This window comes from Macrobrachium nipponense, chromosome 32, assembly GCF_015104395.2.
Source record: "Macrobrachium nipponense isolate FS-2020 chromosome 32, ASM1510439v2, whole genome shotgun sequence".
NCBI lineage: Eukaryota > Metazoa > Arthropoda > Malacostraca > Decapoda > Palaemonidae > Macrobrachium > Macrobrachium nipponense.
Window position 1 is genome coordinate 24959205 of NC_061094.1, and position 17611 is coordinate 24976815.

At 37.5% G+C, this 17611-nt stretch overlaps 2 protein-coding genes across 2 annotated transcripts in view; both read right to left on the reverse strand.

Annotated features, from left to right (window-relative positions):
- The window catches only part of LOC135207279 (uncharacterized), a 126826-nt gene that overhangs the window by 22212 nt on the left and 87003 nt on the right, over positions 1 to 17611 (reverse strand). The gene's annotated exons all lie outside the window — the stretch shown is intronic.
- LOC135207281 (4-hydroxyphenylpyruvate dioxygenase-like) overlaps positions 11385 to 17611 on the reverse strand; it is a 203555-nt gene continuing 197328 nt past the window's right edge. The window contains exons 9-11 of the mRNA XM_064238947.1: positions 13129 to 13248; positions 12593 to 12838; positions 11385 to 12276 (exon numbers count right to left, since the gene is read on the reverse strand). Coding sequence (XP_064095017.1) covers positions 12755 to 12838; positions 13129 to 13248 — 204 coding nt within the window. The 3' untranslated portion in view covers positions 11385 to 12276; positions 12593 to 12754. The remainder of the gene's footprint in view (positions 12277 to 12592; positions 12839 to 13128; positions 13249 to 17611) is intronic.

Here is a 17611-nt window from a genome sequence, read left to right on the forward strand (position 1 = left end):
ATACTATAGTCGGTTCACTTAAGGTAGATTCTTGGGTGAGCCCTATGCATACGAGACATTTGTTTGGCGGACTCTGGCTGTTACCGGGAGGTAGGCAACTCGCTCAATGTCTCATGTATTCGTCTGCAGCTTAGAACACTAGCAATATGTTAAACTTTCTTCAATTATCTCACGCTTTGCACAAGATAGGAAAGTTTTGGTCATACCATCGGATTTGGTATTAATTGTAGGTACAACTAAATCATCTTTTCCTGAAATCAATAAGATAAAACACAAAGGAATTACAACGAGTAAAAGTGAAGAGACAAGCACTTAATTCTTTATACCTGTTTTTACTTATTGGATTTTGCATCATCATGCGATTAAGAGACGATAAAACTTGTGTTTTCATACAATAAATTCACCCTGAATACGCTGGTGCTTTCAGATTTTAGATGCGTGTGATATATGAAGTGAACATGAAGAATATGTATTATTATATTGCATCCGTAAATGATTCAAGTTTGACAGTATTGTCGAGATACGGTGATCTGCAAGACACGTTGCGTTGGTCGTTTCAGCGAGAGCTTTGAGTTGCCAATTAGCGATATAAGAAGGTCGCAGTTTCGACAATATCTACTGTGTTATGTCATTACATTTTCTATAGATAAATACACGAATTCCCTTTATGACTGCCGAACATTTTCAATCCAATGGCATATATGAAAGAGTACGTCTGGACATATCTGATAAAGAAAAAAAATTAGATCGCTGCATCTGGTGTTAGAGCCATAGATATAGAGAGATCCCCTCTATATCTATGGTTAAAGCCTCAGATCGGCTGGGGGAAGTTCAGTCCAGGGAAGAAGTTGAACTCTATTGAGAGATTTCGCACTTTTCAACTCAGCCTAAGCTTTAATCAGGTCGTTTCAGTATATTGTTTCTAATTTTCTTATATGAATATATTTTCAAACGTAAGAGGTATCAGAGACTTATTTGAGTGATATGAAATAATAATCTCAGTGAAGTAATAAACAACAAAGAACTAAGTATGATTGCTTTCCTTGCAGGCTGAGTCAAGTAAGGATGCAACATAATAATACATATTCTTCATTTTCTCTTCATATATCACACGCATCTAAAATCTGAAAGAACAAACGTATTCATGGTAAATTTGTTACATGAAAACAAGTTTTATCTTATCTTGATCGCATGATGATGCAAAATCCAATGATAAGTAAAAACAGGTATAAAGAATTAAGTGCTTGTCTCTTCACTTTTACTCGTAATTCCTTTGTGTTTTATCTAATTGATTTCAAGAAAAGATGATTTAGTTGTACAATTAATACCGAATCCTATGGTATGACCAAAACATTCCTATCTTTTGCAAAACGTGAGATAAATGAAGAAATGTAAACATATTGCTAGTTTTCTAAACTACAGGCGAAAATATGGGACATTAAACGAGCGGCCTACCTCCCGATACCAGCCAATCAGTCCGCCAAACAAACGTCTCGTAGGCATAGGGCTCACCCAAGAATCTACCTTAAGTGAACCGACTATGGGCATTTGCATAGTAACAGTAAAGTTAAAGAACAAATTCCACATGGATAATAGCTAAGTTAGAAAGTCTATCAGCAGACAGCAATCATGGATGTTCTGAGATAAGTTTTAAATCTTCTTAATGTCGAGAAAGCTCGTTCTGCTGTTGTGTTGTGATTGGCATTGTCACTCCAGTTCGGAGCAGCGTGTGTAGCTATATTTGGGAACAACGTTTCATCACACTTCTATAAAGATGATAGCAGTGTTTTTGGTTGGTCATTTATATTTTTCCACAATTCCTGCCAAATCTCATATTTACTTGGATTACAACTTTGTTATATAGCTTAGAGCACTGCAAAGGTCACTATCAACTTCCTGCAGCATGATTGATAACTGGAGTGTTACAGATATCTTTCACAACGCAAAAGGAAACCATGAAACAAGAATCACATATCGCTTTTTTGCAGTGTTCATGATTTAGCTGTTGCGTTAGTATCATTGCGTGAATCATAATGCCTTAGAAAATCTCTGATGGCAGGTAATAATTCATAAAATGTTAGAATGCACTCGTGCCTCTCCACCCATCGAGTGGTGCAGGGCTTTAAGACGACGTTTCTGGGTCTCATCGCCGAAGCTTTCTTGTATTAGAGCTTGTAATAAATCAACTCTATTAGCAGAATTATTAATAAAATTTGTGGATTCAGTTATGGTGGCTTGTATATTTCTAATCACTGTTGCTACAACAGCAACAAGAACAACAACAATAACAACAACAACTACTACTAATCTCATTATTATGATTTTTCATTTTTGCTGACATTGATGATTGCCATTAAAAGCACTCTCTGCTGAACCTGTGCCCATTTTTTCAGTCTTGACAATGATTTCAGAAGCCCCACGGTTTCTAAGATACAGTCCGATGCATGACAGCACCACTTTTTGCACGTGAAATCCTCCAAGACCGAGAAATATGTTGGAAAACATTTCTGGACGAATAAGCTGTATTTCTTTAGCTATGGGATATACTCCCTCGTCACACAACAAAGAACCCTCTTGAAGATTTAGTTGATGCAGCACATCTTGGAGATTTACCATTGATGTATAAATTGAATTATACCGTGTTGCAGGATACGGCAGGATTGGAGTAAATCCTGTAAATTTCCCACAATATGGATGGCTAGCCAATGCACTCATAAGAACATTTCTTGGTGGTATTTCTACTTCATCAGGGAATTCGACCTAAGGTACGTTCGAATCTTTAAGAAATCATGAGAGAAACTATACAAGGTCCAATTCTCTTCCTACCTTTCTTATTTCAGTTAGTGTACTTAGATCACTGCTTGGCAGAAAGTTACTTGAAAGTGTGTATCTTCGTTTTGGCTTCTGAGCTCCCATTTCTTTATTGAGAGTACGTGATGTACCATCAATAACAAACATACCTGCATAGTTTTCTGGACGATTGGTTTCATCTCATAATATGATAATCCTGCTGGTTATCCTCTACTTGACGATCTTGGAACAAAACTAGCACTGTGTCATATGTTCCGTGCAATACTTCACTTTGTATCTTCTTCTCTATCAAAATTGCTGCTCGCACCAAGCACAAGGATCTCAGGTTTATTTGAAAGTGGTATTGGGAAACGGTGTCTTTCTGGACCTGATCGATGGTTCTATTTGTCTGCATCTGGTCTTGGCGTAAGACATCATTGCAGCTGCATCCAAGTCCTTAGCGGCTAAACATCGTAATGAGCGTTTTTAATCCACTTAAATTATAAATAGCTGGAGCACTGGCATATGCCCGCGGTTTTTTTTTTTCATACCATTTTAAATTATGAAATAAGCAACCTAAAACTATGGTTGGAACATGGCCCACTGCTTTGGCTGACATTGTTCATACTCGATTTCAGCTCTCGTTAAGTCATTTCCTCACACATTTTTCACCTAAAAAAAAAATTACTATCAGTTCTAGAGTTCATTTTATGCTTTTATGAACTAGCATGCGGAAAACATATGAAATGACATGCTACACCCTGATATTCCAAGCAACCTAATTTTCAAAAAAATAATTCCATGAAAAATCAAGATGGCGACATTTCTCAAAACATGACTACTGGTCAGACCATGTGACAAATTTTTTTTTTACAGATAGATACATATATATATATATATATATATATATATAATATATATATATATATATATATATATATATATATATTCACTATTGACAGTACTGTCTAAACAAACAAAATTTCTGGCTCTCAAGATTCCAACAGAACTTCCATAGTTCCTAGACTAATGATAGTGTGAACTCGGCCTTTGGTAGATTTTGCATACGACTTGCAATCTCCCGATTGGTTGCAGTCAGTGTTTCCCGTATCATTGACCGGTTGAAATCAAGTTGCAAAGTATTTCTTCAGTAATACATTTGAAAAATACAAATAACCGTAACACTTTGTTCTGTAGATCATTAACATGTCGCATTATATACACGAATTACGAGCTTGTAAAAACAATCTACTAAGGTCAAACGCAAAAGAACGACGACCTTTAATTTTCTTTTTTATCAGTATAGGTAAATAAAATGACATCTGGCTATGTGAGTTCGAATGAAAGGCATTATAATAATATTTTGCATGTAGATCACATGAGTTGGGTAATTTTCGAAATGGCATGAAAAATGGCTGTCAATGAGGCCATTTGTGGCCTTAGGGAGGTGAAGGAGCACATAGAGCAGCCACTTCAGTAGTAATGGCTGGGAGGCCGGAAATTTCAGGCGTAGCACGATGGCAATGATCTCCTTTTCAGAATAACTTTCATATTTATATTTTTTTAGTATGGAAATCATTATAGTAGCTCAGTGTTGGAAACTTTCGAGACTATTTAGCCTGAGTTCATTAACAAAAATTTGAAATCCACCATCTTTATACAACTTTTTTTATGCCGTATGCTAGCCTAGACACATATTTATTTTTTTCTATTGTTGGGCATCGGAGTGATCCTAGATAGGATGAATAAATAGGTTACGATAAAAAGTAATTTTGACTGAAATGGAATGAATAAGTGGATAAAAGAAGTTTAGTAGACTAAAATAACTGGGGAATCAGTAGCATAGGCCTAGTTGAATTGTTGCATGCTTCATGTTCCATCAGTAAACAATATTAAAGGTTATTTTTCAGTTTACGGACGTAGATATTAATTTAGCGTCACAATAAAATTATATTGCTACACATCCAATGATGCTGTATACAGAATAAAGTTTGAATATGAAAATCTTGTGATCTGAACAATGTGTGAGCATAGGTCTAAGGGTAGCCTGGGCTATACGAATTAGATAAATCATTATTATTGAAAGATCATCGTGGTCCATTGTTTGGGCGAATGTTCAGTAACTGGGTGTAGTATTGGTCTTTGTCACTTGTGATATTGTTGCCATGTTTATATATGTTTGTTTTCGTAATAAAACCAATTAAAATTACGTGCAATCTAACTTACTCACCCCTCACTTCAGACCGTGAGCTGTCCTTCAAGGTAGGTCAAATTAGCCATTAAAATCTGGCTACCGGTGTTCCCTTCGTGAGGGTTTTCATGACAAATTGTTTCAGTAAATTAGTAATATAATGCATTATGCTATTATTATTTGTGACACTGAGATAATATATATAGAAACAGACTGTATACGTGGACAATAAGACATACATTTTGATGTGTATTTGTTAATTGAGTTTGAAAAATAATACTTTCACTTTACACTCACACACACACACACACACACACATATATATATATATATATATATATATATATATATATATATATATATTCATTTATGTATTTATTTCAGAATTCCCTGTGGTCCTACACTTTATAAGTTCTGTTGTCTAGATACTCCAAGGAAAAATTAAACGATCCCGACATATAGTCGCAGGACCATAAAATGTGGTGAATGCAGAATCAGCTATAAAATAAGCTTTGAGCATTGGCGGAACACTCATTGTAAGGGAGCACATCCAACCATTCAACATCCAATATATTTGGAGCTTAATTCTCACAGTAGTATACATAATTATTTTCTATTTTGTAGTCAATATTCGGTGATTTATAAAAATTACTCTATGTTTAATATGTTTTCTTTTAGATTTCTGCAATACCAAACATTACTTAGCAGACATTAATAAAAGAATTCGAGCTGGTCAAACCTTAACATTGACCGACTCGATTTAGTCAAATTTGCTTTTACTCACTCCCCCCTACCCAAATCACATACGCTTGGAGCCATCCTTGATAGTGTAGAGAGTGTAGGAGTTATGAACTCAGTAGTGATATTCATTTTCTGAGCAAGTGCTACCTTGTACCTCCAGAGTAATTTGAGCCAGGTTACGAAGTGCTCTGTCCCAATGCTCTCGTTCATCTTAATTCTTTTTAAACATTGCATGAGGTGGACAGTTAATGGCTGGCAGCCATTTATTTGAAGTTATTTCTCCTTTTCTTGCCACTTTCGCTGGGAATACGATGCCAGGATACTAGGCTTCCCCTTCCCCACCTATTCGTGCATCCTACAACACACGGCGACTGAACCATTGCTTATATATATGGTGCAGATTAACCTGAATGATCAACGTTTGTCTGATACGAAGAGAAGCGGAAATGTCTTTTTGCCCAACAGCAGTGTCGTTTGGAAAATGACGCTGCTGATGACGTCACGTTTATGACTCCTTATCGCACCTACAGTCTCCACCAAGCTGCGACCTAACTTTAAGTTGTTGCCATATTTAATACAATGATTGTCCCACAAATTACAAACAATGAGCTAACACGCACTTACAACAATGCCTCACCCAATACATTGAGTGATATAGCTAAGATTCTTGGCGTATTTGAATTTAAAAATGCGAATTAAATTTTCGATGCAATACTCACAGTCACCAGCGGCTGAATCTGAATCTAAGCAGTTGCCCACAAAATGCTTTGCTAGATGCCCTTTACGATGCCCGCTCAGGAAGCCAGATTACTCCAACTTTTACTATATACAATTTGCGGGAACTAAATAGATTCAGATTAATATAATGCCGAAATCTTCTCCCTCTCACTCACATAGACCAGGTTCATCAGTCATCACTGCGTAAATATCTCTCGTAGAACTTGGGGTAGCTACTTGCTAAATTCAATGCTTACGCGAAAGGCTTATTACAAACAAACTTCAGTTCTCCTGTTATGGAACTGCTATTAAATGCACAAACCTTAACTGGTCGACCTCTCTTCACTCAGAAACCGTTAGTAAACAAGATAGGGAACTGGGTCTGATAAAAAGGTCCGCGAGAAAACAAGATGTTTAGCAGAGTAAGGGTAGCACGAAACTGGCGTACCTACTGAACTCCCAAGGGGATAGCATTTATTGCCTACAGTGACGCAATATTATCCTTCATTTTTTTTTTCTTGCATGAAGTTGGTAAAGATAAGAATTTTTTTTGCGTTATCTTGTAGAAGAACAATATATACTGTATATATATATATATATATAATATATACTATATATATTATATTATATATTAAAATATATTATAATATACATAATAAATTAATTATATATAATATATAGATATCATATATATATATATATATATATTATATATAAATATAATATATATCTATATATATATATAACAGATACCACTGTTTAAGTAAATACGTTTTCTCTGAGATTTCTGAGTGAATAGGAATTACTTTTCTTTGTTTCTAATTAGAGGTTCGTGAGGCCTTTTGTTTATTCATGCTAAAAATCAGTGAAGTTGATTTTTCAAACAATTTAGAAAAGCTCGCCTTACGAGACTTTGAAGAAATTTCATTCAAAATTAAAAATTCATTTGTTAGTTTACTCATTACTTCTACCGGTCTTTGACGTAGACCGTTTACTTACACTTTTTTTGACCCACTTTTTTTTCCACCAAAATCTACACCCAGATAATCCTGATAACAACCACAAACAAGTTGTGACAGCATCAATCAGACTCCAGCTGGGATGGGGTCGGGGTCGATAATTTGCTGTAAGTGGTTGGGTACTACAATGGAAGTTGCATGTTTGCTGACTCCCTTCTCTCAGATTTTGTAGTCAAACGGCCGTTCAGAGATAAAAGAGAAATTTGCGTTGGACTCACGATGGTAAGTTGACAGATTTACAATGCTTGTTGCTTTTAAGCGCCTCAGTGGCTTGATCGGCATGGTCTTGGCCTGCCACCTCGGTGGTCATGAGTTCGATTCTCAGGCATTCCACTGAGGGGTTAGATATGTGTATTTCTGGTGACATAAGTTCACTCTCGCCGTGGTTCGGAAGTCACGTAAAGCCGTCGGTCCCGTTGCTGAATAACCACTGGTTCCATTCAACGTAAAAACACCATACAAACAAACAAACAATAGAATGCATCGATCATGTATTAGAGAGAGACGACTCAAATTGTTCGAAGACAATGAGAATTTTAATGAGGACAGAGTTTTTGCACAAAAGGACGAAATAGCATTAGATGGACTTAGGATTAATAAGGCTCAATCTTTCCAGTATTAAGGAATGACGATATCTAGTACAGGTTCTCTTGAGTTGTAGTTAATTGAAAACTAAACAGCATATCAAACATTGAGAAAGACAAATAAGATCAAGGAATCGAATAAAATGAAACTACACACAAAAGTAAAAGCATACTTAAAGTTAGCACGATATCTTTTTACAGCTGTGCTCTGGGCGTTTACTCATATCAGATTAGGGGTAAACGCCCACAGAGTAATGACTACCAAATATTTGCACGTAACTAAACAAACAGCAAGATTCGAAAATATCCATAACAAATGCACTACATTAACAATAATATAGTAAAATCCCATTGTTACCTTGCAGGAAGGCGGGGTTTGTTTTAACTTGAACAACGAAATGACAACAAACGATGGAAATCTCAAGCTCCAACTGCCGGTATAGTCGCGTGATCAATATTCTGTAAATGTTTCACAACAGGACCTATTACGCTACGATAAATTAAGGAGAACTTGAATACTCCGTTCGTGTAACAGAGGATTACTTAGACACTCCCGTTAAACGTCCACCACTCAGAAAGATGTCACAGTTTCAATCGAAATTACGAACTCCTAAGGGCTAAGGTTCATGTCATGTGCTCGAAACTCGAACGATGTTGACATTTGCCAAGGACTCTAAAGTCTTGGTAAAGTCTTGCTTCTTGGAACATGACCGAATGCAACCCATGGATATCCTTGAAATCGGTAATTTTGCAAGAATTTATTTTATTTCCTACTCCCTTCTTAAACTTGTCAAGTCAGGGAAGTTTAAATACAGCACATGAATAGATTTTCCTGAACGTAATTCGTAAATTCTTTTCGGGCTCACGAAATCATTGGTAGCATAAGCTGGTAGTCACGACGCCAGATAATTATTAATTATTAATTTATTCATTGTAGCATAAGCCTGTCGCATACTGCTTTTCATCACCGATGAAATAACTTTATTCGCGGGGATATTTTGCAATAGCGATATAGAATGAAATATTCTATATATACGTATACCTATACATGTGTGTACCGTATAATTGGATACGTTACGTAAAAACTTACTACACTGGTACTTTATGATTCGTAAACAAGTCTAAATGAATATTTTCTATAATTATTAAACGACTTAGCCCTTGCAGTTACTGCTGTGACACTGATATCTGACGTTTTATGTAAGATAATTATATATTTTTTTTTTATTGCTGAAAATCCAGGCTACTATTTGTGGCTGCTGTGTTATCTCAGTCTAGCTAGGAGTTAACTGCTTCCTTTGAGTAAGCATTGACAATCCCCGTTTTGGGCATTTGTTTCAAATACTACTATTTCTACTTATTTTTCCTTTTGTTCACGAACAAACTGTTTCATTTTGCGATAATATATATATATTATATATATAATATATATATATATATTATATATATATATATATAATATATATGTATGTATGTATACGTAATATGTATATATACATACATATGTGTGTATACATACTGGATATAAATGCACACTAAAGCATAGAGGCTGCTAACAAGTCTCACAGGTCAAAAAATACTTCGCTGCTATCAGCTGAGCCACCGTTGTGTTAAGTCTTTTCTCAATCAGTATAAAAGCGAGTGCCATTATAACAAGCATTTCAAATAGGTTTCGGTTTGGACGAACAGTAAAAGGAATGAAAGTAGTTGCAGCTTGGGACCGAAGGGACACTGCAAAGAGCCTTAAGAAATGCCTACATTGCACCTCATGAGGTGCCTTGACGGAACTAACCTCTAGAGCCTAGGTCGATCACTTGTAAGTGAAACCTTTGCACATGAAAATCTGTTCATGGGTATTTCTCTTCCTTTCCCTTGGAAATGAAATTATTAGTTCCAGTACATCCTTTTCATGCGGATTTTCATTATAATAAAATTACACATGTTCGCTGCATTTACTCATTTCTCTTGTCAGGGGTGCATGACTATGTCATTCGAAGCAGAGAAATTGCAGAGTATGTTTGTTTTGTTCTCTAATATTTTTGTCAATGAAAACGGGTAAACTCCTGATCAGAAACATTCAATCGTCCTTAAAGTATTTTTGCTTTCACATCCAGTGGAGTGAAACCATGTAATACCGTTCTATGTCTTTTCGAGTTCGTATTTTATTCACTGTAAATCCTATTAATACTTAGACGTCTGGATGATGATAAACTTGGTACTGTAGTCTGAGGACAACTTGAAAAGGGTTCGTGTAAGGCTGTTATATCTCTTGAACTGTATGTTCCTCTCCAGTATCTAACACATTTGTTTAGGCCGTCAGCTCAATACTTGCATCATACTCAACTATTAGACCTTTATTTCAGTGATCTGTTCTCTCCCTGCATTTCTGTTCTTTTCACCAACAACTAATCGTGTATCATTCATACTTGAGCAGATGATTCGATTCATCACTGATGATTACCCTAAATTTCGCCTTATCTTTTCAAATGTATCATTGATTTGATTGACTACCCTACAGTGGTACAAAGAATTTCAATTTTCTTTATAATTATTTCCTAGGTTTCGACTTAGTTACTAACTTATCGTACAGTATTAGGACTTGGACAGCAGAATTCTCTGTAAGAAAGTGAATGTTTTCCTTACTAGCAACATACTTCTCTGAGAACCTCAACTATACTCTGTTTTTGTTTTTTTTTTTTTCATCTGTCCATCCGCCTGTGGTGTTTTCGCATGGTAACACTGCGTCCGGGCTTTATGTGTAAGTTTGAGGTAAATAAAGGATATCTGGGTGTACATTTGCAACTGTCCAAAAGTGTTTCTAATAATTTACTGTATGCGAATTATACACCGTTAATATTCGAAATAGGATATTATTTGAGCCCGGGCCGCAGTGTTACCATGCGCAACCTCAGGCGGATGGACAGATGGAAAAAATCAGAGTATAGATCGTTGTACGGGTTATTCTTCTGTTCTCGTATTGATCCCCTACTGGAAGCGGCTTTTCCAAATTATTCAACTATGTTGTCTCATCAATACAAGAAACTTACGTCACGTTATTAACTTGGTTCCATGAGAAGATGCTTCCATTCTATACATTATTGCAAGTTACAGATAACTTAAACGCTGCAAGAGCAGATATGATCATCTTTGAGCATTTTGTGCACAATTACTTATACATACTGAAATTATATTTGCTCTCCTTTCATTTTTCTAAGATTGCCAGTGGAAGTTGTTTAGAGTACTGACGAGCATTCAGCCTACTTCACAACTCAGCTAATGATCCTCATCTTGATAGTTTTGTCCTATGCAGCAAAACTAAATAGAAGGAGAATGATCAATCCATAAATATACTACTGTTTATTATATTAGATTTACTACAGATCTTTAGCACCCTTAGATTCCATCATTTGACAGTAACATTCAAAAGGAACTAGCATGCAGAAATACTTTGAAATTTACTAAGTATAATAGCTAATATCTTAATAACAAAGAGACACGATAAAGAAAACTGTGAACAATCCACTTTTTCTAACATATGAAAGTATCGATTGAATTATTCATCTCTTAACTAATGAGACAATCACACATTATATCCCACGGTTAAATTTTCATTTATTGCCAGAAAAAAATCGGAAATTAAACTAAATACTTTGATATCCTTTTACCAGTACCTCTGACAAAAAAGAAAAAATCTATTTTTACGAAGTTAGGAAATTACGAACAAAATAAGCGTCCTTTGCAACTTTGGTTCGTTATACCGCTAAAAGTTGCAAGATTCTGAAAACACTGATACATCTCCGTATGGTTTTGATTGCTGTTAACAAGTGGTGACGTATTTTTTTCATAATATCCAACTACTCTAAACTTAAACTTTTGGACCCTCGTGCTGCACCAAATTTTAATAGGATAATATGTGTTGTCTATGTGAAATCTGCAGCATAATCAACAAAGAGCACCTGTATCAAAATTGACGAATTCCTCGTGCAAATTTCCGGCAGATAATCCAAAGCATATACAAATGCAAACGCTCAAAACATTGCTGAATTTCACATTTTCTCTTCTTTGTCGATTCGAGATTTTTAAAAAAGCATAACAACTGGATCGAAATAGGCGAATTTGAAGTCGAGATCTTTCGAGATCTTTCTGTGGTTGGTTGCTTTTACAGATTCCCTCTCTCTGCCTGGTCCAGCTCGATTGCCTCAAACAGAGCTTTGAAGTTGCCAGCTCCGAAACCCTGGAGAAAAAAAAAATGAAAAAGGATAGGAGAAACAAGCATGTTTATTTATGGAGCATCTGACTTCGCAAACATGAAGGGATATTTGTGGTGCTCATGGGATCTTTCTTAACAGATACCTTAAACTGAAGTGGTCTGCTTTATTTCATATGAGAAAATTTTACACCTGGCAAGTATACTAGTAGCAAAATAAAATTGTTAATGGTTGGCTTAATAAGTAACCCCCAAAAATATCATGTTTGTATGTCCTGAAAAGTAAGGTTTATGTAACTGATTAGGCACCGAAATTCCTGTCAAACTGAGGAAAGCAACTCACGGAGTGGTTGTGTCTTTGGATGACTTCCAGGAAGACCGGTCGGGCGGTCCTGCATGTTCTTGGTGAAGATCTGGAGCAGGTATCCATTGTCATCGTAATCTACAAGAATGCTGAGCTGCTGCAGGATATCCATATCCTCAACGATCTTCACCGGGGAAGTTTTTAACTTTTCTTTTCTCGTAATGCCGTGTAGTACGTGTCGGGGACCCTCAAGAACTCCATTCCTCTCTCGCGCAGCACTCGGATCTTGTAAAAGAGAGCAAGGACTTGTCCATTATCAGTCATAAAACGTCACATATTGCATCCAGTAACTTTCCCCAGGTCCTTCCGCCTTGATATTTACACTATCATCTCCATTTGGAAAAATCAGCAAGTATGAAACCATGCAAAAAGTGGAAAGACTAAACCTACTATCGTTGAAATACCTTTCTTAAATCAGAACATGGTAAATGAAGCACATTAACAAATATATAAATGCAAATATTCGAATGCCCAAATTAGTCTGCAAATATTCCAGAACTGAAGACGTTACTCACAGATGCGATGATGTCCTGGGTATTCAAAGCAATGTGTTGAACGCCAGCTCCGCCATAGTAATCGACATACTCTTGAATTTGGCTTTTCCTCAGACCTGTGGCAGGTTCGTTGATGGGCATCTGAAAGGTTAAATTGTGCAGTTGACTCAAAGTCATTTGTTCCTCCTGTTCCAATGCAATAAGTTTCTTTTAAAGAGAACAGACTTCAACAAAAACACGAAGGCTAAGTCTACTAATACAGAGTAGTTACAAGGGTAAGAAAATGATAAAGTGTAATTAAATTCCCTTGCATTTTGACAGAAATAACTGGAGTTGAAATGTACGGCAATATAGTTAAATGGGTGGAAAATGACTAAGATTAGTAATAATAAAATATCTCGGGCAATTCTTGCACAAGATATTTTAGAAAAGTTTGCTCTATGTAGACCAATGAATCAATGCTGTTACAAGCCTAGGGAGAGTAATTTAGGGGAATGATGATAATGAACGACAAGCAAAATATGATGATATCAAAACACCAACTATACAGTATCGTAACAGTGAGCTATTCTGTTTTGATAGGGCACAAAAAAATGGTTTCACTGACGGAAATCTTTTACATTTTCAGTAATTCCGATTTTGACTTTTCTGAGGAACTGCGATTTAATTGATAAAATATACAACATTGGAGTGTTTAGTGAATTTTAAAACAAAATTTCAAAAAGTTAAAACTAATTCTGAATTTTAATATACCTTTTTAGTATGTATGTAAGCGGAACATGAGTAAATGTATTTATTGTGTGTGTTCTAGTATGAAAACATTTGCCTTGGTGCAGTTTTTTTTATCCTGAATGACCAATTTGGTGCCAGTTCTTGCCCAAGGGCTAGACCTGGCATTTCATCTAATCCTTCGGGCCATCCCTAGGAGAGCTGAAAATCAGCTCAGTGGTCTGGTTAAACTACTTTTATAATAATAATAACTGAAGGAAAGCATTTTGTTCAGAAAAATCAACTCGTACTAGGAAAAAGTTTTAGAGAACAGTGCAGTGGAAGGTTCAAGAATGCCTGGTAGATCGTCTGACCTATAATTCATTTTAGTTATAATGTAGCACTATAATTGTATTTTGTAAGATGAGGTTTATATTTATATAAGATGTTTATATCTCATAGGGCATATCAGTATCATTAAAGCCCGGGGTGAATGTGGTAAATTGGCATTTGTCGTAATGACCTGTTTGAATGTTTAGCTGCATTGTGATTGTCGTTAGCGAATGGTTGTTTTCTTTTTTATGTTTGCGTTGTATTTGTTTACTTTCGACGTTCCCAGTGTATCCTACTCTGTTGACTGCGTAACTCTCTTGGCGGGAACTTAGCTGAATAAAGCCTTGAAGATGCATTGAGATTTTTATTACACTGACCCCCGGAAGGAACAGGAGTGAATAAGGGATAAGATGCAGAGGGTAACAAAGAATTTGAAGGAATAATAAAACGTTCCTTCTAAAATTGGGAAAAGGGGCCACCAGACATACTTAAATTTAGAGCCTTTCAACCTAAAGTCATTATAGAGCTGAGGTGCAGTATGCGCAAAGAAACAGTACCTACCCAGCAAACTCATCACTAAAATCAGGTTAAATGAACAATTCACTCAGTCGAATTACCTGTCATGAAGCCATTAGCACTGAATTTAGTACGGAATAATATTATGCACCAACGCCTAATCCAAGACCTCATACTTGTCTTTCAATAATGTTAAGCAAGTGTATAAGTATGCTTCTCTCGCTTGGCAACTCTGGGCGAGACCCTCAGACGTGGCTTGTCCGACTCAAGAAATGTAAAATGACGCACTTGAGCATAATTTCTGATTGGTGATGAGGTGCAATATCAAAGGCCTCGTCAATTTGGAAACATTTGCAAAAGAAGCAAGATTAGAGTGAATGACATAGGAGTCAAGAATGGCAGCCGTAGCTCATCAAATACTGTAGTAAGGTGATGGGACTGTAAGGACAACCCTTTTTCTTTATTTTTATTGCATCTCATCATCAAGCCGCGTTGTTCCTTTACCCATTCTGTAGAGCATTTTACGCCTTTTCATTTGATGTATATATGTCTGGAATCCGTTCCCTCTATGCAATATTATTCATGTATTTTCATCTGTGAAGAAATACATTCATAGTGAGGGCCCTGTCCCTTTTTTTGTGTTTGTTCTTGTTGTTGTTGAAGATTAAGCTGGCTTTATGCCAGCACGAGCTCTTGCTCATAGAGCAGCCCGTAGGTCATTTGAATTTTTGGATGTGGAAAGGTGATTTTTAAGGATATGAGGTGAGCCTTTATTTATGATTCTATGGGTTATGCACGTGAATGGTATGATTTGAAAAAGGAAAGGAAAGGTGAACAGGCAAGGTTACAAACCCTTTAAACCCTAAGGTACCCATTAGTAGGAGATAAAGATCGATAGTAGCGAGTCCTGGCGAGTCAGAGATAGCCAGTAAGGAAAACGAAAAATTATAGTCGTAGAAAAAACGGAAAAAAAAGCACATTAATCTATGGAGTTCAAGTACCATATTTCACTTAACGACAATAGAATAAACAGCGCCGATCGTTAGTAATAGAGTTCGGCGAGAGAAAAACGAAATATTATGAGTTTTAGAGAAAGCAAAAAAAAGTAAACAACAGCTTAAGCGGTAGTTAGAGTGACAGTTGAAAATATTCGGTCGTTAGACGTGAGGCGGCCGAAAAACGGAGGGGAAAAGGAGGATTGTTTAGTAAAAGAAAAAGCCAAGTTAATGCTATAAACAGCACTTTTCTCGAAGGAGGTCATCTGGAACTGATCTCTAGGTCCAACAGAACGTGGACGAGCTCAGAGAACAGTTGATGATCGTTCTATTGCAGAGGTAATTGCCTTTGAGGAGTTCTGAATCGAAATTCAGATTGGAGGAAATCATCTGGGAGGGAGATCTCAAAGTTGAGGGCTTCCTGGAAGATCTCTGTAAACAGTCGGTCGTTAAAAGTGTAATGCTTGTCGGATAGAGCTCGATGAACGAAGGCATTGAATTCGTCATAGGTCATCAGGAGCTTGTTTATCCCTGTTCTCTACGAAGCGGAATTCACTTCCAGAGGCGACAGATTTGAGTTCTTTCTTAGGTGTGAAATCCTCTGTTTGCGTTCCAGCTTCGGCATACAATACAGGAGCTTCTGTCGTTGTCTCGAACTGCATATCTTCAACTGGTTGTTCTGTCTGAGTTCCTGCTTCAACACGAGCAGGAGTCGACGTCGTCGGCGATGCGAAGGCTGGGGGAGTAACCTGAGGGGTTGGGGGAATTGACTGAGGGGTTGAGGGAATAACCTTAGGGGTCGGGGGGGTTGGAAGGGGTTTGGAATTGGAGGTTGGAGGGAAGGAAAGGGGAGGGGGAAAGGATGAGGGGTTTGGGATGTAGTGACGAGGTTTGGGGTGTTCTGCCAGGGGAAGGGGAACGTTGAAGAGCTTGTTGGTGGAGGTGGTCGATTGGTTCGTGGATCAATACGAGGTTCAAGTGGTGGTCGTCTTGAGGCGATGGTTGTCGTTCTCGAGGTCTTGCTGGCGGTGGGGAAATGCCCTTCATCCTCCAGATTTTTTCCAGTCTGACAGGGCACCCCTTGAACCATGCATGATGAGACTGATGGCAATTTGGGCATCGGGCAACGGTGTGGCCTTTTGCTTTGAATTTGTTGAGGCAAACGTCGGTCTCATTGCTTCTGGCTGCAGATTCCACAAACATGCTGGGCCGTGCACTCCCTCCTGTGATGCCCAAACCTCTGGCACTTGAAACACCTGAGAGGTTCGGGGATAAAGGCTTCGGTCTTATAGTTTCCAAGGATCCCAAGGCTGATGAAGTCTGGAATTTTGCCTCTAAACGTAGCTTCGACTTTTTGGGTTTCTTCTTCAGTTCCATCTCTGTTCTTCACTTTGCAACGTGAAGCAGTCAATACGCCTGGTACTTCAAGAATCCGTTCAATAGTCACATATTTAGGGACTTTGCAAATCATTGCTTTCGATGTCTTATCAGCTGGGTCCAAAAGAAGGCATAAAGGATCATTCTTCAGGAGGTCTGCCGACTGTTTGTCCTTCGGGGTAATAATAAATTCCCCTTTCAGATTCGGTCGGGCTTGGAGTTGGGCTTTAGGGTATTTTTTCTCGAGTGCTAGGACGGCCGCATACGATGTCTGGTGTTGCTGAGGTGCTGTTTTGAATCTAGGGAGTGCCTGATTCGTCATGGTAGGTGCTGGAGGCGTCGAAAGTTCAGGAGGGTCGATGACAGTATTGAGGGCTTTTTTCCGTTTCTTCTGGACTTTCTGGAAGCCCTGATCGTCGAGGAGGGGCGGTTCCCCTTGCTGGGAGCCAGGAGAGGACGGCCGCTTCTCTGCCATCGTCTTGATTCAACAAAGCGAGCTGCTCAGATTATGTAATGGCCAATAGTTTTGCGCAAGGATGACGTAACGTAAAACGTTTTTGTGTTTGTTCGTGCGT